The sequence below is a fragment of the Schistocerca serialis genome, chromosome 4 (assembly GCF_023864345.2).
Source record: "Schistocerca serialis cubense isolate TAMUIC-IGC-003099 chromosome 4, iqSchSeri2.2, whole genome shotgun sequence".
Classification (NCBI taxonomy): Eukaryota; Metazoa; Arthropoda; class Insecta; order Orthoptera; family Acrididae; genus Schistocerca; species Schistocerca serialis.
The window spans coordinates 382,579,480-382,604,474 of NC_064641.1; the positions used below are offsets into that span (position 1 = coordinate 382,579,480).

The following is a 24,995-nucleotide window of genomic DNA, read 5'->3' on the forward strand; positions in this document are numbered from 1 at the left end:
TCGGAGAGTGAATAATTTGCATCTCCATACCGCGAATGTGGTAACACAGAAGCTCGACAATTCAAGTGTGACACACTCGAGTACCTGGCTTATAGTCCTGATCCCTCCCTCTGCGGTAAAAACACGCTCCGTCCCTTAAAAGAGGCCTTGAAGAGCCGACGACTCCTGTCAGACGATGATGTGAGCATGCAGTTACGGACTCCTTCAAGCAGCAGGACACGGTGTTTTATCATATTGGTATCTTCAGCCTGGTGCGTCGGTGGGGTGATTGTCTCACTGCTCATGGCGATTTTGCGTGAGTGTCATACGGATTCTGGACTGTACGGTCTTCGAACGGAAACTTTGTTATCTCCTCTTATATTGTTAACAACTCATATCTGTATTCAATGTAGAGTTAACACACTTTATGGTGGAAAATAAACCGCCTACCCCCCACCCCCCTTCCCGGGTTACCAAATACTGTTTATTTCATTTGAAAAATTTCTTCTTCGAGTTCCTTTCTTTCTATTATTTTGTTGCTGTTCCTTCATTGCTACTATCGTGCTTTTCCTAAGGCAGTGCTTTACTTCATTCCCTGTTGACGCAGTTATGTGATAACTGTTGGAGGCGTGTTGTGCAATGACGTAACAAAAATTACAACGACGAGCCATGACGTGTATTTCTTTTATTTAGTTCCTTATATTACATTCTAACATGTCGGAGTTATTTTAATAATAAAGTTGTAATGCAAATTATTTACAAGACGATAAAAACAGTTTATTTCTTTGACTCTCCTTTCACAAATCGTGATGTTCTGAAGTTTTTATATTATATGAGTAATTGCATTGCGTTTTCTGCACATGAAACCGAATTTACGTTCAGCAGTCTCATACATATTGAGTACCCATTTTATACTGTATTCATGCAATGGCTGTCAGTTATTGACATACACCCTGCGGACTAATGAAAAATTCAATTTGCTTTGCCGGTATTGCATATGAATTTTCATGCTATCACAGTACCATAGACAGGTTAACTTTGCAGTGGAGTGACTGAACTTTCTCTTACAATGTATGTCATTTTTCCGATGGTGTTTTGGAGAGTGAAGCTTCACAGCCTGCCATGAAAAAATTTAGGCGTGAACTTGTTTTCTGACCATTACAACACCCCGTTCTTCCGAAATTCTGTGTATGTGTTTGTTGAAAAATTACATTAAAAATATTGTAGCGGATGAGAACTAAGCATCACTGCAAATTTTTGGCCTTCGTAGACGTTCTTACTCATCCAGAACTTATAGTCAATTTCAGAATTCCAATCCCAAATAATATTTTAGTGTACGCTCTACCGCTGAGTATTATGGTCACTCTGCTACCTTATAGTTCATTATACATGAGACGTTAAAATTATTTCGTTTAATGAAATGATTGAAGCATAGTTGTGATAATAGTGAACTACAGTGATTGAAGAAAAATTTTGAAAAGTTCAGATCACAGGTGTAATGTTTAATTCAATACGAAATCCAACGTGCTTATTTTGGAAACATCATACTGTCGGCTATACCTACGTATTTTAGCAGTTTAGTGATACACAATTGCGCTGGATAACATCTTTATAATTTGAGAGGCAGAAAAGGCAATAATACCGTGTTCAATAGTAAGTACCATGCATCCGAATATAGTTGCCAACATACGCCAGTAATTTTAAAGAAAAGGCGTGGGAGGAAGGGGCTTATACAGGCTGAGTTTTTTATCTTGAGACAACGAAATGTCTCAAACTACGCATCGCATTAAAAAACAGAAAAATACGTGTTCAGTATTATTAAAAATGCTGTTCAGTGATACTAGTGTTGACCCCTCCCCCAGCCGCCCTAACCACCACCCCCGAGTGTGGGACCGGGCAATTTTGAATATCTCAAATAAGAATATCCTATTTTATTGTAGAAACAGCTTCTACAGAAAAAATACCTAACTTTTGCATGCAACACTTCAGTCGTTGCGCGACGGATCAACATGTAGCACAGTTGAATTAGAAAACGATAGTCGATACTATCTCAAGAAATATGCATTAGATGGAAAAAAAAAAACACAGACGTGTGTGGCCAACGACTCATTGTGTTGCAGTTTTACTCCCTGTAGCTGTTTTGAAACATTCATCCTGATTGTCCCTTATTTCTCAGATACTTTCCTTTGTAACCTGATCGCGGTATTAGCATTCAGGCTATTGCCATACAAGAACAAATTTAAACGGTTTACGTTTATAGATAAAGTGCCAAGAATGTCGATAATGCTGTAAGCCCGTAAGCTCAGCGTCTTCCAGATGGTTTGCGATCAGGCGCTTCTTTTCGTCGGGTAAAATCACGAAAAACGAACCGCCGAAGAGCAGTTGCTGGAGAGAATTAATTGTGATATTAGCTGCAGTCAGTCTAACCCCCATATTAGCACTCGGCTGTTAAGTCGTGAGTTGGGAATTATACTACCGTTTACTGAACTTTGAAATGAAACTGTTTCATATTTCCCTCCATGAGGAACTTCGTGACATGATTTCTGCATTTTGCCAGTGGTCGCCTTAGCAAATACAAGACTCCTATTTCTTTGCTCGAGTAATGTTCTCTGACGCGTCGACCTTTATGAACAACGGTACGATTTATCGACTCAACATGCTTTACTGGAATGAGGAAAAACCACATTTACGCCAAGTTGAACGTCAGAGTGCGTGTGCTTCGAATCTGGATGTTTTGTGTGGAATAACTACTGACAAACTCATTAGTCCATTCTTTATCGATAGTACGTAAATGATGATAAATATCGAACATTCGTGAAGGAGGATCTTCCGTTGGTCTTCCAGACTTTCCCTTGGACTTGCGACAAACATTGCGGTTTCAACATGATGGTTATCCAGCACATTATTTTGTAGCAGCCGGTATTAGTTCGCCTGTGCAATAGGTGAGCCATTGTCTTAGGCTACAAGATCGCCAATCTTACTTCGCTTGTGGCGTTACTTGAAAAATGAAGTTCATAATGAAGTGCTAACAATGCGCAGTGACATGATTCAGCCTACCGCTATGCATGTCAGCAAGTTACTTCGCCGCGCGGGATTAACCGAGCAGTCTATGGCGCTGCAGTCATGGACTGTGCGGCTGGTCCCAGCGGAGGTTCGAGTCCTCCCTCGGGCATGGGTGTGTGTGTGTGTGTGTGTGTGTGTGTGTGTGTGTGTGTGTTCGTCCCTAGGATAATTTAGGTTAAGTAGTGTGTAAGCTGATAACCTTAGCAGTTAAGTCCCATAAGGTTTCACACACATTAACTTTAACATTAAATTACTTCAGAAACACTTCTCAGTTGTGTCTAAATCATTTCGTGCGTGGAGAATGAGCGCATCGAAGTGGGCGGCGACGTTTTTGTGCACCTATTTTGTTTTCTTTTATTGGTAAGTGATGATTTTTTTAAACACCCAATGGTGAACAATATTTATGATTTCTCAGGAAAGCATATGACAAAATTAAGATATTAAAAAACACACTGGAGGACAATAGAGGCGATTGTTTGAAAAATTATTGTTGGTTCATAGTGCTTTCAAAATAAAATCCCTGATGAAAATGTGTTGATTTTATGGTGTACTGCTGATGCAAGAAAATTGTCTTGATTGTGACGAAGGTGAAATCATGGGTATGAATGTGTGGCCTGTGGAACAACAGGAAGTGACTGAAAATCAGGAAGGTGAAGGAAGTAGGAGGGAGGGAAATGGCAGAACTGTGTGTGTGTGTGTGTGTGTGTGTGTGTGTGTGTGTGTGTGTGTGTGTGTGTGTGTGTATGTTCCACATCTCCTGCTAAACCACACCTGCCTGTCGTAAGAGGCGATTAAAAGGCCTTTACGTGATGGTCCCCTCTAGGGTTTGACCACCATTTATCAAAATTTTCCCGAAGAGCGAGCCAATTGGGGAAGGGCGCCTTACATGGTGCATCGTGTCCATCGTGCATTGAGATCTTTAGCCCACGTTCTAGTCGTCGCATTGCAGTCCCACCCATGCTCCATCTCTTGGACACCTTCCTGGGTGCGTTTTCTACCATGCACTATGCAGTGTCACTTTCTGTGCCGACGATGACCGTGGACGTATTTGTACCTCATATCCAGCACGGTAGCCCGTCCATTGTGGTGGCGCCGCCATGTACCCTGTTGATTGTAGGCCCCTGACTACACAGGGATCACTCTGCTGATGCCTGCGCCTCTAACTCCCCACATATGCCAAGTAGTAGATTCCCGTCACTCTGGGGCATCGGGACTCCTGGCAATGGCCATCCTGCCAGTGACCTTTGCTGGCGGCTGTGTGGCGCCTGTGGGGAGGCCCCTGGTCAGAGTGGGTGGCATCAGGGCAGTTTGACACGCCATGAAGCGTAGTACATCATCTCTTGCTGGTGGTCCGCCACCAGCAAGTCTCTAAGCGCGCTAAGTCTAACTTAAATACTAAGATATATGACTCCCAAGTCGTTCCCCTCCCTGGTCACACCATGGGAGGAACGCCAGGCTAAGAATGGCAGAGAAGCTTATTCGCCTGGTACCTCGTATGTACGAGAGTTAATAGGGACTCTTTCATGTCCATGAAGCCTCGGTTTTTTTGGAGGACAAGTTTGGGGAGGTGGAGGGGCTTGTCCAAAATGTGCTCTAGGTCAGTTTTGATAAAAACAGCATCCTCTGCCCAGTCACGGATATTACTCGCTTGTGGCAAGTTGGGGGATGTTTCTGTTGCCATCACGCCTCATAAGAGCTTAAATATGGCCCAGGATATTATATTCCACGGGGACCTTTTTTTGCAGTCTGACGACGAGCTGCACGCCAATTTAGAGCAGCGAGGTGTGTCCGGCGCGTCCATCGGAGTTCGATAGGTAACCAGATTGCCACCATTGCCTTCATCTTGGCTTTCGAGGGCGACACATTGTCCGAGAAGGTCAAGGTGATGGTCTACCGCTGTAACGTCAAGCCATATAGCCCTCCCCCGATGCGGTGCTTTAAGTGCTGGGAGATCTGTCATTTGTCTTCCCAGTGTACTTCCAGCCCACCTGTAGAGATTGTGGATGTCCATCGCATCCCAATACTCCATGTGCCCTGCCTCCCATCTGTGTCAACTGCAGAGAGCATCATTCACCTTGCTCAGCAGACTGCAGGATTTTACAGAAAGAGAGGAAAACCATGGAGTATAAGACCTTGGACCGACTGACCTACACTGAGGCTAAGAGGAAATTTGAGTGCCTGCATCCTGTGGCTATGACCTCATATGCCGCTGTTATGAGAACAGTTCTCGCCCTATCAGTTCCTCAAATTCCTGTCACCTCTCAGAACCGGGAGACTACATCTGCCCACTTGATGGTGGGGGGCACTTCCCTCCCTGTTGCACCATCTACTTTGAGAGCAACACCCCCCCCCCCCCCCACCCAACCATCAGAAATTTCAGTCCCCACTTCTGAGACAGATAAGCGTAAGGCTTCTTCGGATCCTCCTGCTAGGAAGGGGTCCCATGGGTCACTTTCTCCCCAGGTTTCTGCTAGTGGGAAAGATGACACCCGCCAGTGGCTGAAGAGCCCAAAAGCAGCTGGTCGTAGGGCTTCATGCTCATCCTCAGTCCTAGAGACTGATTCAGTGAAGTCCTCCCAGCCAGGGAAACCCAAGGAACAGCATGAGAAATCGAAGAAGAAGACCCCTAGAACAAGGAACTTGCGGTGGCACCCAAACCACCGCTACCTACAAGCTCTGCTTCTGAGGATGGGGTGGAGATTCTGGCGTTTGCTGAGGATATGGATCTCGGAGCACCCTCAGACACAATGGATATAGACTGCTCAGGCAAAAGTCGGTGGCAGCAGGTGACCCTGAGGCGTAAACTGCCTCTTTGAATGTTCCATGCCTTCCCAGTCTCACGATGATTTCATCCTCCGATGGAATTGCGGCGGTTTTTTCCACCGCCTGGCTGAGCTACGGCAACTGTTAAGCTTTACACCTGCTTTCTGCATTGCCCCCCAGGAAACCTGGTTCCCGGCAATGTGGATCCCTGCCCTCTGCGGCTATAAGGGATATTACAGGAACCATAGCGACTATAACCGAGTGTCAGGTGGAGTTTGCGTTTATGTCCTAAACTCAGTGTGTAGTGAACCTGTGCTCCTTCAAACCCCTCTTGGAGCTGTGACTGTCAGAATATGGACGACACAGGAAATAACTGTCTGCAATGTATATCTTCCTCCAGATGGTGCAGTACCCCTGAATGTATTAGCTACACTGATTGATCAACTCCCTAAACCTTTCCTACTTTTGGGAGATTTTAACAACCATAACCCGTTATGGGGTGACACCGTGTTTACTGGCCGAGGCAAAGATGTCGAAACTTTACTGTCTCAGTTCGACCTGTGCCTCTTAAGTACTGGGGCCGCCACTCATTTCAGTGTGGCTCATGGTAGTTACTCGGCCATTGATTTATCAATTTGCAGCCCAGGACTTCTCCCCTCTATCCACTGGCGAGCACATCTGATACCTGTGTGGCAGTGACCACTTCCCCATCTTCCTGTCATTGCCCTGGCGTCAGGCCCACAGACGCCTGCCCAGATGGGCTTTAAACAAGGGAGACTGGGAAACTTTCACCTCTGATGTCACTGTTGACCCTGCCCCACATGGTAACATCAGTGTGATGGTTGAGCAGGTGACTACCACAATCGTTTCTGTGGCAGAAAAAACGATGCCTCGCTCTTTAGGGTGCCCTCAGCGAAAGACAGTCCCTTGGTGGTCGCCAGAAGTCGCTGAGGCAATTACAGAGCGTCGACGAGCTGTACGGTGACATACGCGACACCTTTCCCTCGAGCATGTGATAGCCTTTAAGCGGCTCTGTGCCTGTGTACGCTAGATTATAAAACGAAGGAAACAGGAGTGTTGGGAGAGGTACATGTCGACCATTGGGTGCCATATGTCACCTTTCCAAGTCTGGACGAAGATCAGACGTCTTTTTGGGTACCAGAACCCAACAGGTGTCCCTGGCGTTACCATCAATGGTGTGCTTTGTACCGACGCAAAAGCAATTGCCGAGCACTTTGCTGAGCGCTATGCTCGAGCGTCTGCGTCGGAGAACTAACCCGTAGCCTTTCACACACACAAATGGCAGATGGAAAGGAAAGTCCTCTCGTTCACTACACGCCCATTTACAGTGTGGGAGCTCCTCAGGGTACTTGCACATTGCCCCGACACAGCTCCTGGGTGTGACTGGATCCACAGTCAGGTGATTAAACATCTCTCATCTGACTACAAGTGCCATCTTCTCGTCATCTTCAACCAGATGGTGTGGTGGCGTCTTTCCACCGCAATGGCGGGAGAGCACCATCGTTACGGTGCTCAAACCCAGCAAAAACCCGCTTTATGTGGATGGCTATCGGCCCATCAGCCCCACCGACGTTATTTGTAATCTGCTGGAACATATGGTGTGTCGGTGGGTGGGTTGGGTCCTGGAGTCATGTGGCCTACTGGCTCCATGTCAGGGCGGCTTCCGCCAGGGGCGCTCTACCACTGATAATCTTGTGTCCCTCGAGTCTGCCATCTGAACAGCCTTTTCCAGACGCCAACACCTTGTTGCCATCTTTTTTGATCTACGGCAAAGTGTATGACACCACCTGGCGACATGATATTCTTGCCACATTATACGGGTGGGGTCTCCGAGGCCCGCTCCCGATTTTTATCCAGAATTTCCTGTCGCTCTGTACTTTCCATGTCCAAATTGGTGCCTCCCATAGTTCCTCCCATATCCAGGAGGATGGGGTCCCACAGGGCTCTGTATTGAGTGAATCACTAATTTTAGTGGCCATTAATGGTCTAACAGCAGCTGTAGGGCCATCCGTCTCACCCTCTCTGTATGCAGACGACTTCTGCATTTCCAGCACTGGTGCTCCACCAGCGATGGTGTTTCTGAGCGTCGCCTACAGGGAGCCATCCGCAAGGCACAGTCATGGGATCTCGCCCATGGCTTCCAGTTTTTGGCTGCGAAGTCATGTGTCATGCACTTCTGTCGGCGTCGTACCATTCGTCCAGAACCAGAACTTTACCTTCATGATGATCCATTCACTGTAGTGGAGACATATCGATTTTAGGACTGGTTTTCGACACCCGATTGACTTGCCTACCTCTCCTTCGTCAGCTTAAGCGGAAGTGCTGGCAGCACCTCAATGCCCTCTGCTGCATGAGCAACACCAATTGGGGTGCAGATCACTCTACTCTACTGCAGCTCTACAAAGCCCTTGTTTAATCCCGCCTTGACTATGGGAGTGTGTTTCATGGTTCGGCGACGCCCTCAGTGTTGCGTGTACTCAACCCAGTGCACCACTGTGGTGTTCGCCTAGCGACGGGAGCTTTTAGAACGAGTCGGGTGACCAGTGTCCTGGTGGAGGCCAGAGTCCCTCCATTGCAGATCCGATATGCACAACTGCTCGCCAGTTACATTGCACACATTCGTAGTTCTCCTGAGCATCCAAATTACTGTCTCCTTTTTCCACCCACGGCAGCTCATTTCCCACATCAGTGGTCCAGGTCAGGGCTAAAGATTGCGGTTTGCATGTGATCCCTCCTGTCCGAACTGGAGTCCTTCCCTTTACCACCTCCCATCCAGGTCCGTCTGCATACACCTACATGGTGTACATCTAGGTTGCAGATTCGTCCGAACCTTTCACATGACCCTAAGGACTCAGTTACTCCTGCCACTCTCCACTGTCATTTCCTCTCGATTCTTGACGTGTTCCAGGGTTCTGAAGTGGTTTACACTGACAGCTCGATGGCTGATGGTCATGTTGGCTTTGCCTACGTCCACAGAGGCCATTTTGAGTAGCATACCTTGCCTGATGGCTGTAGTGTATACACTGCAGAGCTGGTGGCCAATCCTCATGTGCTTCAGTATATCTGTCCATGCCCTGAGGAATCGTTTCTTCTGTGTACTTACTCCTTGAGCAGCCTACAAGGTATTGACCAGTGCTATCCTCGCCATCCTTTGGTAGGGTCCATCCAGGAGTCCACCTATGCCCTGGACCAGTCCCGTTGTTCGGTGGTGTTTGTGTGGACTCCAGGACATGTAGGCATCCCAGGCAGTGAGCTTGCCCGACAGGCTGGCCAAACAGGCTACACAGAAACCGCTTCAGGAGATGGGCATCTCTGGACCTGACCTGCTTTCTGACTCACACCGTAGGGTTTTTCGGCTATGGGAGACAGAATGGAATGATATTAAACGCAACAAACTGTGTGTCATTAAGATGACTATGAATGTGTGGAAGTCTTACATGCGGACCTCTCGCAGGGAATCAGTTGTCCTCTGTCAGCTCCACGTTGCCATGCTTGGGGGACCCATGATTACCTCCTGCGCCGCAAAGACCCACCTAAATGTCTGTGCGGCGCGGCTGATTTAATTTTGCGTTTTATTTGTGCAGGTGGGTTTTATCATTTTTATCTAAGTTTTAGTGTGTCCTTTATCCCTCCGTGTCCTCCACCCTAGTGCTTCTAGTGTGGAGGTTTTAATGTGTTGCAGAGTGGCTGGCTTCTCCTTTTTCATTTTTCAGTCAGCCATGGTAATCTGCTTTGTTATATTTCATCCCGTTTCTTGCGTTTTTGTGGTTTTCTCCTATTTCATCCATTTACATGTTTGTCGCCCTTCATCGTTCTTGTGATTTTTCCGTTCATTCCGGTTTGAGTTGTCTCTCTTGTTTGTTTTATTGTCACACCTGTGGCGTTGTTTATTTGGAACAACGGACTGATGACCTCGTAGTTCGGTCGCTTTCCCCCTCTTTTAATCCAACCAATCAACCAACCTAAACCATGGAGTGATCTCAATCTTTTCCCTTCTTTCAGAAGGCTGTGGAGAATGTCTTGAACACTTGACTTAGAGATATTTCTCCATTCCGATTTGTGACAAACAATGTTGACACACTGCTATGTCACACCCACTACTTAACACCGCCTGCTCTTAACTTAATGGTCAAATGCACTTTTTTTGTTTGCGGTTATTAGTTCGAGTTATCACTGCAGCTACTGTATTGAAGTCGCTTACACCCCAGAAGAAAATCAGTTTCAGTTTTGCTAGCAGTTATGGGAAGTTATGATGGCAGAAAAACTGATTTGTATAGACAGTGATATAACAATGTTTTCATGTCGATCACAGGAGAAATATTAAAGTAGTATATAAGTCTACCTGAGCCACAATCCAGGTTCCCACCACTAGCCAGCACGGCTATCGGGGCGCAGTGGTTAGACACTGGACGCGCATTCGGGAGGACGACGGTTCAATCCTGTGTCCGGCCATCCTGATTTAGGTTTTCTGTGATTTCCCTAAATCGCTCCAGGCAAATGCCGGGATGGTTCCTTTCAAAGGGCACGGCCGACTTCCTTCCCCATCCTTCCCTAATCCGATGAGACCGATGACCTCGCTGTCTGGTCTCCTTCCCCAAACAACCCAACCTAACGGCTATCAGGGCGCTGTTATCACGGCACTGCAGTCGTCGGCTGTGACAGGAAATACAAAAAGTAAAGATGGCGGTAGCCACGCCTTACTTGTCTGTTATATCGTAGCCGTCGTCGTCCAGAGTCAACGTAGGATTAAAACGAAACAATCACAGTATTATATTTTAGCAGGCATCAAAATAAAATCAAAGTATTGCCCCATAGCAAACAGCATGGCTGTGCTGAAAATATTCGAATGATCTGTATCTCTGTGTCATGCTCAAAAGTATTCACCCAAAAAATTATCTTTAGGTGATATTTCCATATCTAAAATAAGTTAGCAACACACCCACCCACCAAAACACACACACACACACACACACACACACACACACACACACACACACACACACACACAATGTTTATACCATGAATTTTAAGGTTACACAGCACTAGTGATTGTGCCATTTGTAGATAGGAACCGTATCTCCACATCAAAAATAGGTAAATGTTGCTGCCATTTCTATCTAAGGAAATGTTTTTAGTGGTTCATAGAATGAACTATCATCATCTGTTGTTTTCACAAGTTTTCAGTAAGGTTTCACCTTAGCAAACACCATTTGGAGTCATCTATAAATTATCTCACCTGAAGGGGTAAGGAGGAGGATAACAAAGTATGAAATCATGTGACAGGGGGGAGGCGTTACTTATATAAAGCTTTTTGTCCTGTTCTGTGTTACAACTCTATGTAACGAAAATATTTAATTTTGGAAAGTGGCGGTCGCGCGATGTGATTGTTGTTCACTCTCGATGTACCTACGGTGTCACGCCTCGGCCGTTTTGCTTGGTTCTGCTATTTTATGATTTTCAGTTTATATAACAAATTCAAAAAGAGTAAAAAATGTAGGTATTCTTTACCGCAAGCTACATGATGTCTACAGTGCAACTTCGGTGATAAAAATAAACAGGTCATACAAGACGAAGTTAACACCTTATGCCGAAGTTTCAAAAGTAGTGATGGTGTTGAAGGTAAAATGGATTCGAAAATCAAAGAATTACCTATTACCCCTGGGAAAGACCACCATTTCTTATTTGATAGGAGGCTCAGTGAAGATGGGTCCCTCCAGGAGGGTCTGTAACGAAGAAAAAATCGCTGCCTCTGTCTTGGATAGAAAGTGGAACCTCCAATGCTGGAGTCTAGTACTCTGTGGGCTAGATCTCCACGACCACAAGTTTATGGATAGGTAGATAAATAATAAATCGTATGTGGGTGACAGCTTCGTGCAAATATTTTCAGCTGACGCCATTTTAGTTTAAATAGATGCTGTCAATAGAAATCAAATTATGTGTGCTTCTGTGGAAAAGTGTTCCTGGACCAGTTCTTCTAATATCACTTACAAACTCACTAGTGGCCTGTATTTCCCAGCTTATCTTTCTCTTCGATTCTATTTTCTACCAGAAATGCGGAATGAATCATGTTTGGAAGTCGAGAGGGCACTCTTCAAGCCTCCAATGACTACTGTGGTGGAATATTGTCGGAAGTTCTTTCACAAAACCTAAAAAATTTCTGGTTGTACGTAAAGGTGGTTAGTGGCACCAAAGTTAGCGTCCACGGACTCGTGGACAAGTCAAGAACTGAAATTGAGAGTAGTTCTGCAAAGAAGAGTGAAGTAGATTTTGATGTCAGTGGCCTGGAGGAACAACTGGAATCCTTAAAATTGAACAAAGCCACAGGGTCTGATGAAATCCCTATCATATTCTATACCAAATTTGCAGCTCAGTTAGTCTCTCTTTTAACTGTAATCTCCTTGGATCCCACAAACGAAAACCCATGACCAACAGGCCTATTTGAAAGAAAGTACAGGTCACATCCATTTGCAAAAATGCTAGCAGAAGTGATCTGCAGAACTACCACCCAACATCCAGGACTTTCATTTGTTGTAGAATCTTAGAACATATCCTGAGCTCAAACATAATGAGATATTTCAAACGGAATGACTTACTCCATGCTAACCAGCATGAATTTCGATAACATAGATAATGTGAAACACAACTTGCACGTTTCTCTCATGACATCTTGAAAGCTATTTATAAAAGCAGTCAGGTAGATGCAGTATTTCCCGATTTCCAATAGGCATTTGACTCAGTGCCCCACCTATGCTTATTATCAAAAGTACAAACATATGAGGTACCAGACAAAATATGTTTCTTGGTAGAGAGGACGCAGCCTGTTATCTTGGAAGGAGAATCATCGAAAGATGTAGGATTAACTTCGAGTGTACCTCAGGGAAATGTTTTGGGTCCTTTGCTGTTCATGTGGTATGGTAATGATCTTGCAGACATCATTTACTTCAAACTTTTCACAGATCAAGCGGTTATCTACAATAAAGTACAGTCTGAATAAAGTTGTACAAATATTTAGTCAGGCCTTGATAAGATTTCAGAGTAATGTAATGATTGATTACTTGCTTTAAATGTTCAGAAATGTGAAATTGTGCACTTAAAAAAATGAAAAGCAGTGAATATAATATCAGTTTGTCACAGTCAGAATCAGAAACAAATACAAATACCTGGGTGTAACACTCCTTAGGGACATGAAATGGAACAATCACATAGGCTCAGTTGTGGGAAAAGCAGGTAGGAGACATTTGGTTTCTTGATAAAATACTAAAGGAATGAAATCAGTCCACAATAGAGACTGTTTACAAACTCATATGACCCATCTTAGAATGTTGCTTGAGTGTGTGCGACCCATACCAGATAGGACTATCAGGGGATGCTAAATGTATGCAGAGAAGGGTAGCACAACTTGTCACAGGTTTGTTTGACCAGCAGGACAGTATCAAAGAGATGTTGAAAGGGCTGAACTGGCAGAGTTTTGAAGATAGATGGAAACTATCCTGAGAAAGTATACAACAAAGCTTCAGGAACAAGCCATAAATGATGTGTCTAGGAATATACTGCAACCCCCTACATATCACTTACATAGGGGTCGCGAGGGCAAGATTAGATTAATTTGTTCTTCCCGTGTTCCACACTTTAGGTGAATGGAATGGGAAAAAGCCCAAGTAGCTGGTACAATGGGATGTAGTCTGTGCCATGCACTTCGCAGTGGTTCATAGACTATACATGTTGATATAGATACAAGTCATGATGTCTTCATTGTCTTTCATTAAACTCCACATTTATTTTTATCAGTATCTACTTGATCTTGCAAGCCTTCATCCAGAAAATTTATTATCCACTGTCACAAGTTTCAGTGTGCTCACTCAAGGAGTTTATTGATGATCCATTTTTCTTTATCAGTATGTTGCGAAAGTTCATAGCGAAAATTGCCCACCCGTATTGTTGCTTCTCCCTTTGAAGCCATTAGTTCCAGTTTAATCTGCAGAAGCTATTTTGAACTTTGTGCATTTATTTTTTAAGCTTTATGCATTTATTTTTTACTCAATCTGTGCTCATAATGTGTCAGTTCCATGGTTTTGGTTTGTTTGTTATTTTGCATAGATTTCTCATTAACTTGTGCAGTGCTTCTGTGTAATTTCTTAAGAGGCATGTCAGGCAATTGAGTAGTTAAAATCAGTTAGCTGCTTTGCCATTTTTCTGTGTTTGAAAATAAAATTTTGTTTTCCAGATTGTATGTTCTGTGTAACTCAATGTTTCTCCCATTTCACATTTCTTAGATACTAACATGTCATCTCCAGTGGTCCACACACTGATCCAGGGTTCAGTTCTGGGTAGTAAGGGGGGTGTCACAATTTGTTACTGTATCTCTAACCTCTCCCCCCCCCCCCCCCCCCCCCCCCTTCTCAGAAATATAACTTACCACCCACCACCGTTAATGTACCACAAATGCCAATGATTTTATAGTGATATCAATATAATAGAAGGAAACATTCCACGTGGGAAAAATTATATATAAAAACAAAGATGAGGTGACTTACCGAACGAAAGCGCTGGCAGGTCGATAGACACACAAACAAACACAAACATACACACAAAATTCAAGCTTTCGCAACAAACTGTTGCCTCATCAGGAAAGAGGGAAGGAGAGGGGAAGACGAAAGGAAGTGGGTTTTAAGGGAGAGGGTAAGGAGTCATTCCAATCCCGGGAGCGGAAAGACTTACCTTTGGGGGAAAAAAGGACAGGTATACACTCGCACACACGCACATATCCATCCACACATACAGCCACAAGCAGATGTCTGTGTAGGAGATCGCTCCCAACACCATGATGCCGGGTGTTGGCCCTGTGTGCCTCGGTCGTATGCAGTCCTGATTGTGGCGCTCACCTGCACGGCGCCAAACACACATACGACCATCATTGGCACCAAGGCAGAAGCGACTCTCATCGCTGAAGACGACACGTCTCCATTCGTCCCTCCATTCACGCCTGTCGCGACACCACTGGAGGCGGGCTGCACGATGTTGGGGCGTGAGCGGAAGACGGCCTAACGGTGTGCGGGACCATAGCCCAGCTTCATGGAGACGGTTGCGAATGGTCCTCGCCGATACCCCAGGAGCAACAGTGTCCCTAATTTGCTGGGAAGTGGCGGTGCGGTCCCCTACGGCACTGCGTAGGATCCTACGGTCTTGGCGTGCATCCGTGCGTCGCTGCGGTCCGGTCCCAGGTCGACGGGCACGTGCATCTTCCGCCGACCACTGGCGACAACATCGATGTACTGTGGAGACCTCACGCCCCACGTGTTGAGCAATTCGGCGGTACGTCCACCCGGCCTCCCGCATGCCCACTATACGCCCTCGCTCAAAGTCCGTCAACTGCACATACGGTTCACGTCCACACTGTCGTGGCATGCTACCAGTGTTAAAGACTGCGATGGAGCTCCGTATGCCACGGCAAACTGGCTGACACTGACGGCGGCGGTGCACAAATGCTGCGCAGCTAGCGCCATTCGACTGCCAACACCGCGGTTCCTGGTGTGTCCACTGTGCCGTGCGTGTGATCATTGCTTGTACAGCCCTCTCGCAGTGTCCGGAGCAAGTATGGTGGGTCTGACACACCGGTGTCAATGTGTTCTTTTTTCCATTTCCAGGAGTGTATATGTGAGTCTGTAAATGAGAGCAATGCTGATTCTTTGAGTCATTTCCACCTGTGTGTATGCAGACAGTTTTTCTGTTATATTTTCCTTATTGGAGGGTCTTCCTTTTTCCTCTTGCCTTACTTAGCTTCCTGTGGGTTGCTGGTTCTAACAAACAATGTCAAATTTGCTGTTGATGTTAAGTATGGTAAGCTGACCGGAATGTTCTCTGCTGCTGCTCCTGCTGCAAGCCCGTTCATGTGGATGATATGTAAGTAACTGAAAAGTGCTGTGTGTTAAACATAGCTTGTAATTACTGGAGTTACTTACCATTTTCAATACCTAGTTTTCATGCTGTTCTGTAATCTGAAAGTTAGCTGAGAAATTTAGAAATTTGTATGTATAGAAATATAAGCACTTCTACTGAAATTTTTTATTTTGGGTGAGGGTCATGATCCTCCCATGATATCCCACTCTCTCACCCCTCCCCCCCCCCTCCCACACCCAAATATTAAAGATCGAATTTTGCGGTGTGGCCTCTTTTTTTTGGGTTTTATGGCTTGACAACATCATATTCTGCTTTACTGTGTCAAGAGTCCTGTGATTACAGTGCAGCGGCAGCATCTGAATAGCAATATTTTATATTTAATCAACAGTTTATGCTATAAGAAAAGCATACTCCCATGTGAAAACTGCAGTTAATTATGCACACTGTTTTTCACATCTCTTTCCACTTTGCTCTCACTTGGTTTTGGAAGGTTTTATTGCATCAAATGAAATTTAGAAAATATTATGTTGCTACACCCATCAAGAACTTATGTTACTGTTTATGCCACCCATTGGATTTCACTGTAATCAGTCGTCTTCATGACCTTTGCTACTGTCTTCCATCTGATCTAGTTATAACAGTGGTGTACATTTGTATGAAAGCTGCAGTTAATTGACATAACATGAAATGTATTTGTAAACACAAAGGAATGGGAAAAACAAACCATGTACAATTTCATGTTATTTTTAGCATGCGAGATTTACAAATTTAATCAAAGTATGTAGCTGTTGTCTCCAGGGAAGAAACTTGCCTCCACTGTGCCAGAATAAAGATAAGTTTTGGTATCTCGAAGGGTACTCTAAATAGGATCTCTGATAGAGCACAATTCTGTTCTCAGCATGCATTTTTTTGAAATTTTTAAGTGAGACAATATAACATTTGCAGTGTGAATTGGATGAGTGTTATATAGAATGTTGGCTCTGATTTTTAAGACTGAGTTGTATGTATTTACATTTCTGTGCTATTATTTTATCCCTGTAATAAAGCTTTTCTAGTTGTACAGCAAGCTCCTAATTATCCAGGTTAATATCAAACTGAGCCTGCACTGATAATGGAAGAACACGTATAATCTAAAATACACTTTTATTTATTTATTTATTTTGTCAGTAATGGCTGTTTATTATATTTACAAAACATGTTACATGTTTATAAGTTCATTGCATTACCCACATGTTACTCATTGGATACTGGCAAATTATTTTCATAATTATTCTTATAACACATTGTATTTAATATCATGTGCTTACAGTAAACTTCCAGGAAATAATAATCTAATTTGCATTCACTTTTTTCTTCATGACAGTTCTCCTTCTCATTTTCCAAAGAGTCAAAATGGCAGTATAATGAGATAATTTTGCTGTGCATCTAATAATTGTTCAGTGCTTTTAAGTGAATTGGAAATGATCAACCTTTAGTTTGTAGGGAAAGAACTAGACAGACATACAGACAAGAAATTTCCACTGTTATGTTATAAGGATAGAGTCCCTGCATTAACCTGAAAATGAAATGGGAAACAATGGAAATGTTGCAAGGATGTCTGATTACGGATTATGGCCTATGTCATCTTCCAGTGGTAAAACATGATTCACCTGCACAATAGTTATTCTGTATGAAAATATCCATTTTAATTAACACAGAATACTTCAGACTTAATTCTCTTATTAATTCAAAAATTGCGTAACTGTGCATGGATAGTCTGCAAACTGGCTAATATGCATTTGAATGAATGGAAGCTTGCTGTAAATGATAAACTGTGGATAAGGCTTCCTTGTTGTTGAGCAGGTTTCCTAGCTACACATCATAATCTCATAGCAAGCTGACAGCAGGTGAACTTTCTTCTGTACCAGCATAAATCCTTCACCAGTGACCATTGTTTCATCTTTTGTGTATTGTTGTATTTGGATGGGATCACTTCTGTTATTGTAATTAGAAGTGAGTTTTATTTTATCACAATTTGATACATGTTTCATTCTGTGTGTTTTCACCTCGCATATGTTGTATTTGTTTCCAGAATCCTGATATAGTACTGGTGCATTACCTAAACGTGCCCTATCCTGATGACAACAAGCTGGCAGTGATAACTCCAAGCCTTGCATTATGGGGAGACAAGAAGGAGTGGACCAAGGAGGAACTGGTATCACAACTGAAGCCCATGTGTGAGTCGCCAGCCCCCTCATGCTACTCCAGTGTCCAGGGTGAAGTGGAACAGATCTGTGTTGTTGCCTGCTGCATGAATTTCTTTAGTGTTTTCTCTCTTGTTTCTGCTTGTGCATGAGCATTCGGTGACATTTTGCAAAAATCTAAAATTGATCCCAATGAATTTATAGACTAACATTTGCCACTAAGAAGCTTTTCAAATGAAAGTCAGTTTTTATGTGCCTCTTGGGTATATGACTGTGAAAATCATTTCTGAGCTTGTATTTCTAACAGGAGGACATATGTGATAAAAGGCCTCAAGCCAGACAAAAGGGCTCAAGCCAACCAGAATACTGGACCAAGGGGAACAGTCAGAGTAGAGGCAGGTCTCATATCCACGTACACATACAATCAAATTGAATCCAAGGCAACGAATGACCTTAATAAACGTACATGTTATGAGTTTCTCTAGTAGAAGGGATCTGAATATATTATTTCATCATTACTTTTATTGTAAGTCTATGCCTTTTCCCTTCCTGTAGAATTATCATGGAATTATCTATTAGGAATGACATCCATGTGCAATACATCCTGTTCTGCAAACTCCCATGTGAAGGAGTAGAGCACCTTGTATAGGTGAGAAGCTCAGATTCCTCTCAATCAGTAACTCATTCAGGTCTGATAAACACACACACACACACACACACACACACACACACACACACACACACACACACACACACACACACACCAGAAGTAAGACTCACAAATGGTGATAAATTATTTGACACCTTCTCTGTCTGTGAACCAGTCTATCTGTTAGTGATAGCCATATCAAAAGCCCTATGGTAGTTCTTGAGAACAGCCATTACAAAGAGATGGAAAAGATTGCAGGTGACTTTAATTGAGTAATACAGTATTTATTTATAATTGGTTTTCATCAATGATGCAGTGAAAGATGGAAATATCTTGTGATGTTCAAGCTTCTTCCTGTATTAAGGGGAACAAAGTCAGTATTAGAGAGAGGGAGAGAGAGATTTAGCATTCATTATCAAAAGTTACACGGTGTGGCTTTCACTTATAGTTTTCAACACATTCATTTCTGGACCATTACCTCAAATTGATACATTTAACTTCCTCCATTATCTTTGAAAAGTGTGTGTGTCCAACTCTCACACTCTCCACCTATCTTATTCATTTTTAGGAAATATTTGTACAGTGTGCACATTTTATGTGTGTTCACATTATGTGTAAGTTGTGTATCTGATTTGGAAGTTGTTGTGACAGTGGACTATGAACATATATTTCAAATGCTACATCTCAAGCTTTTGAATCAGTTTATTCGGTTTAACAGAAATTTACCAGGGAAGAACTTTCTCACTTTTTGTCTCTGTACATAGCTCTTTCCTCATTTTTCATGTTTACTTCAGCCTACTGCCTTGACACTACCATTTCGTTGAACAGAGAATCTGATTTCATCTGTGCTATTTTATATGGAAACTGAGAGTCCTGTTTAATATTCGGGATCATAAATTGAGTACATTCCTCCTCCTGATTGAATGGTTGTCGCTTATTCAGTCAGTGTATAATAATAAATTACATGGCATGTTTACTGTCACAGAGAAAACATTATTTTCCTCCCCTGTGCTTTTACTGAAGCATCCTTTTTTTTTACTGTTTGCATGCTCAAAAACTAAATTCTCTGCCCTTGTCCAGTATCTTTGTATGTTTCAATGTTTTTGCTGGTATGTGTTGTTGTCTTTGGAAGTGTTAAAAATCATTGACTTTCTCCATTTGTAATTGATTTCACATCATGTAGTCAAAGATTAAAGTTTCATTTACATATGCATGCTGATTAAGTGCTGCAACTTTTTTTTAACACACCCAGAGCTGCATTGCAAAGCACAAAACCCAGTGTAGTTTATTGATCTTAATGAGCAAAATGTATTGCTGCATAGTTTTGTGTTATGTATTATACTCTGTTGCCTGTTAAGTTGCAAAAAAAAACTAATGCACTGTAGTTATGGCATGGTGCTGAAATTATTACTATTGTAAAAAAAAAATTAATTTCATTCTTGTCAATGCTGGTATTAGAGAAACCAGGTGAAAATCTTTTCATCAAACAGACATTTCTTTCTCAATTACATATTTCATTTCTCTTATAAGTATGTTATATATTTTTGCATTTAAAATCTAAATGAAGCTTTAACATTTACTGTGTGTAGGGTGGTTCTAATTAAATTTCTATTACTTGAGAGGATCCCCATGAAAAACGAGTGTTCATAGGAAATTGAAGCTTTGTGGAAACATTCGTAAGGATAGGCAGAAAAGAAATAATGAGTAAACCATGAAAGAAACACATTTTAATTTCCACATGAGAGGACAGCATTGTTAATTGCGTACTGTGTTTACATTCCGGGTTAGAAAAATTGGTCAATGCGATGGCCATCTGCATCCATATGACAGCCTGGAACCACGCTAGAGATTGCTTTGCTGCTGCCCGAAACATCTCAGGTAGGATGTTGGCTACCTCTCTCACTTTGGTCATTTCAACCTCCAATGTGTGTTAATGTCCTGTTGATAAATCCTGTCCTTCAGGTAACCCCACAGCCATAAATCACACAGGTTCATATCTGATGAACTGAGTGGCCACACAGTTTTGACCGATCAGCCAATGATTTGGTTTTCTCCAAATACATTATGAAGTAACTGAGAGACCTTGTTAGCAATGTGAGGTGTCCATCATACATAAAAACAGTTGAACTCAAAAAGCACCTCTCTCCTGTAAGCAGGTATCATATCGTACCGAAGTAGATCACAGTAGTATATGCCATCGACACTACATGTCATTGGTCCCTGGGGTCAGAGATCCTCAAAGAAAAATGCACCAGTCATGAACTGTGCTGTGAAGCCACATCACACAGTGACACATTCACTACGCAGGGGAACTTCATGAACATATGTTGCTGGTGACAGTCGAGAGTTTGCAATGCCCCAGTGAGAATTAAGTGTGCCTCATCATTCCACAAAATTTTCCTTTGCTACATGCCATCAACTTCAGCCATTGCAAGAAACATAAGAGCAAATTCTACTCAAATGTCTGTGTCTTGTGGCAAAAGTTTGTGAGTAATGTGAAGTACATACAGATAAGATTTCACAAATGCTCACAGCATTTTTCAGACAGTGGACAGTGGAATGTTCAACTTTTGCTATGGGAACAGTTACTTCTCCACCATTTTGTGGTGCAGTTGGTTGGCAGCCTCTCCCAGGAGCAGCTCTCAAATTGCTAGTTAATTCAAGCTTCCAAATCATGTTCATCAATCCTGGTATGGAAAGAGGACCCCTCCATATTGCTTTAATGCATTGATGCTTGGGGAAGAACAGCAGCACTTTTGCTGTTGTTCTTTTAATACAGTTTTATGAATAAAGCCTGGCTCACCTTGTCCAGCCCCAAATTGACAGTCTGCAGCTGTAATGCATACTGATGCATGTGATTAAACACTACATTGCCTACAAGTACAAGCACCTAATTGGCAAATCATGACATCAACACTTCTAATAATGCAAATCTTGCAGTGTACAGTCTGCACATCATTCCCAAAAAGTTGGATATCAATAAAGTAATAGTTTTTGAGTCATAAACTATGTTGTCATTTTTTCTCTTCGCATAATATTTCAACAACTTCCCTATTTGTCTTTTCAGGTGCCAAGTGCAGATTAGTTGCTTGCTGTTTGGACTCTGACCAAACAGGGAATGTTACACACCGTGCATCATGCACTGCTCTATTTACTGTTTCTCTGTGCTTTTATGTAGTAAAACAACCACCAGACATTAAAAACCAACAGTAAGGCTATATCAAAATGCAAAAAGAAGTAAAAGTAAGGAAAATGGTGAGGGATGGACATTTCACAACAAAAGTCTTTATAGTCAGTTACCTATGAATAGAAAGAGAGCATTGATATGTTTTCCATCATTGTTTAAGAAAACTGAGTGCCTGATCTATGCTTTGCTTAAATTAAAGCCTCTGTTCCTGTTGATTACATTAACTGCCACGCTAGTCCTGACTGCCTTCTTTATTAAACTGTCCCAGACATTGGTCACCCAGAACATGGTGTTGTTATCTTTATATTTCATTTCATGCTCACAGGTGACGTAGTGTTCAGTGACTAATAGTTAGAAAATAAAATTTCACCAGTAATGCAGAAATAACAAAGGTATTCAGGTAAATTGTCTGGCATTTGCTAATTATTTTAATATCTACAATTACATCTACATCTACACAGATACTCTGCAAGCCACTATATGGTGTCTGGTGGATGGTACCCTGTACTACTACTAGTCCTTTCCTTACCTGTTCCACTTGCAAATAGAGCGAGGGAAAAACATCTGTCTATATGCCTCCATATGATCCCTAATGTCTCGTCTCTTATCTCTGTGGTCCTTATGCAGAATGTGTGTTGGTTAGAGTAGTGTTGTTAGGCAGTCAGTTTCAGATGCCGGTTCTACATGATTATTCTGCAAGCCACACTTCAATGTTTGGTAGCGGGTTTATAGAACCACTTTCAGAATACTTCCCAGCCATTCCACTTTCAGTTAGCACATGGGAAGAATTAAAACCTAAACGTCTGTTTGTGAACTCTGATTTCTCTTATTTTAATAAGATGGTCATTTTTCCCTATGTAGTTGTGACTCAATAAAATATTTTGTCTTTCAGAGGAAAAAGTTAGTGGCCAAAAGTTTTTTGTGAAAAGATCTTGCCGCTACAAAAAATTCCTTTATTTTTAGTGATTGCCACCCTAGTTTGAGGAGCCCATACCATACATTAGTACTCCAGAACAGGATGGCCAGGAATGTTGTAGGCAGTCTCTTCAGTGAATTTTGTGTCTTTCAAATGCTCTGCCAGTAAAACATACTCTTTGCTTCACCTTCTCCACAACTTTTTCATTGTGGTGGTTCTAATGTAAGTTGTTCATGACTGTAATGCCCAGATATTTGATTGAATTGATAACCTTTAAATTTGTGTGATTGGTAGTGTAATTGAAATTTAACAGAATTTTTTTAGTATTCTTATGGAGGATCTCACACTTTTTATTGTTTTGGATAAATTGCCACTTTTTGCACCATGCAGATCTCTTGTCTAAATCATCACTTTGATCTTCTGATGACTTTATTAGACAGTGAATGACAGCATCTGCAAACAACCTAATATGGCTGCTCAGATTGTCTTCCAAACCATTTATATAGAGTAATGAGAGCAGAGGGTCTGTAAAACATCTTTGTGGAACCCCAGATACCATTTTGATTATGCTTTAGATGACCTCTCATCATTTACTACCAGCTGTGAATCTTCTGACAGATAATCATGAATGCATTCATAGCCATGCAATTTAATTAAAAGCCATTTGTGAAGAATGATGTGAAAAGCCTTCTGGAAACATAAAAATGTGGAATCAACCTGATATTTCCTGTTGATAGTACTCATTACTTCATGCAAATAAAGAGTCACTTGTGTTTTGGAAGAATAATATTTTCTGGCTCTATGCTGTTTGTCTATCAATAGGTTATTTGCTGTGAAGTATTTCATAGTGTTGTAATACAGCAAATGTTCCAAAATCCTAATACAGATTGATATCAGTGTCTATAATTCAGCAGAAAACTCCTATTTCCATTATTGTGTATTGTTGGGACTATGCAACATTCCAGCTCTTGGTACACATCTTTAGTCAAATGAGCAGTTGTATATGATTGCTAAAAATGGAGCTATTTCATCAACACTCCAAAATCTATCTTTTACATAACTTAATTGGAAATCTTGCCTTTATTAAGTGATTTAAAGTGCTTCACTGTACCAGTGGTATCTACTTCCAAACAACTTGTATTGGCAGCTGTTCTCGATTCAAATTCTGTAATATGTTCTGCATCTTCTTTGATGAATGAATTTTCGAAACCTGTGATTAGCAACTCTGTTTTAGAGATGATGTTGTCAAAAAATATTATCACTGCTATAATGCAATGAAGGTATTCGTTGTGCATTTTCACCAGTATGATTTATTTACAGCCAGAATATCTTTGGAACAACTGTTGGGTTTCAAAACAAGAGTTTCATTGCAGGACTTACTAAATGCATCTCACACTGAAATCTGCACTAAGTTTCAAGCATCTGTAAATAATTGCTAATCTTGGAAACTTTACATTCTTTTAACTCTGGCATGCTTTTTTAATTGCTACTGCAACTGCGTCCTGACCTATCTTCTTTATGATGGAAGATCTGTTGTGTTTCATATTAATTTACTTAACATGAAACTCTCAATTGTGTAAGTACTTTTTCTTTGAATTTAAGGCACATTTGGCCAACATTTACAAAGTTATTATGGAAGGAATGCAGACAGTCTCTTAGGAGACTGTCAAGTGAATTTTTGTCTGTTTTTGTAATAGATATATTTTGCATATGTGTTCAGTGGCTATGGATTTTATGGTATACAGTCTCACTATAACAGTCTTGTTGTTATTAATTCCTATAGTTGTAATGATGCTCTTTATTTGCTTAGTATTGATTATTGCTAAAAGATGTAGTATGTTATAACAACCATATACACTTTGTGTGGATTCTTGAACTAATTGCTCAAAATAATTTTTGGAAAAAGCATTTAGAACAATTTCAGATGATGTTTTATACCCATCACTGACTTTAAACATGTAAATTCACCAACATATTGTGAGTAGATTGAATCACCACCAACTACAATTGTACAAGTTGGGTACATATTCGAAATCGGGCTCAGATTTTTCTTGAAACCTTCAGCAAATTTATCAAGAGAGTCAGTAATAGGAACCACTTATTAATTTATTTTGATTATTGAGTACGACATTATCCATGCTAAATCACAGCAACTTTTACTTTCAATTTCACTAAAAGATAAATAACTTCTAACAGCAACATTTTGCCACCACCAACTGAACGTAGACTATCCCTTCTGAATAGTGTAGGTTTCCTTGGTAAGAACATCAGCTGAACTTAACTCAGACTTTAACTAGCTTTCAGTACTTGTAACAATTCCTGCTTCAGCACTTTCTG

General features: G+C 41.9%; 1 protein-coding gene across 1 annotated transcript in view; it reads left to right on the top strand.

Moving 5' to 3' along the window:
• The window catches only part of LOC126474866 (calmodulin-binding transcription activator 1), a 1,815,894-nt gene that overhangs the window by 1,509,270 nt on the left and 281,629 nt on the right, over window positions 1–24,995 (top strand). The window contains exon 9 of the mRNA XM_050102346.1: window positions 17,795–17,939. Coding sequence (XP_049958303.1) covers window positions 17,795–17,939 — 145 coding nt within the window. The remainder of the gene's footprint in view (window positions 1–17,794; window positions 17,940–24,995) is intronic.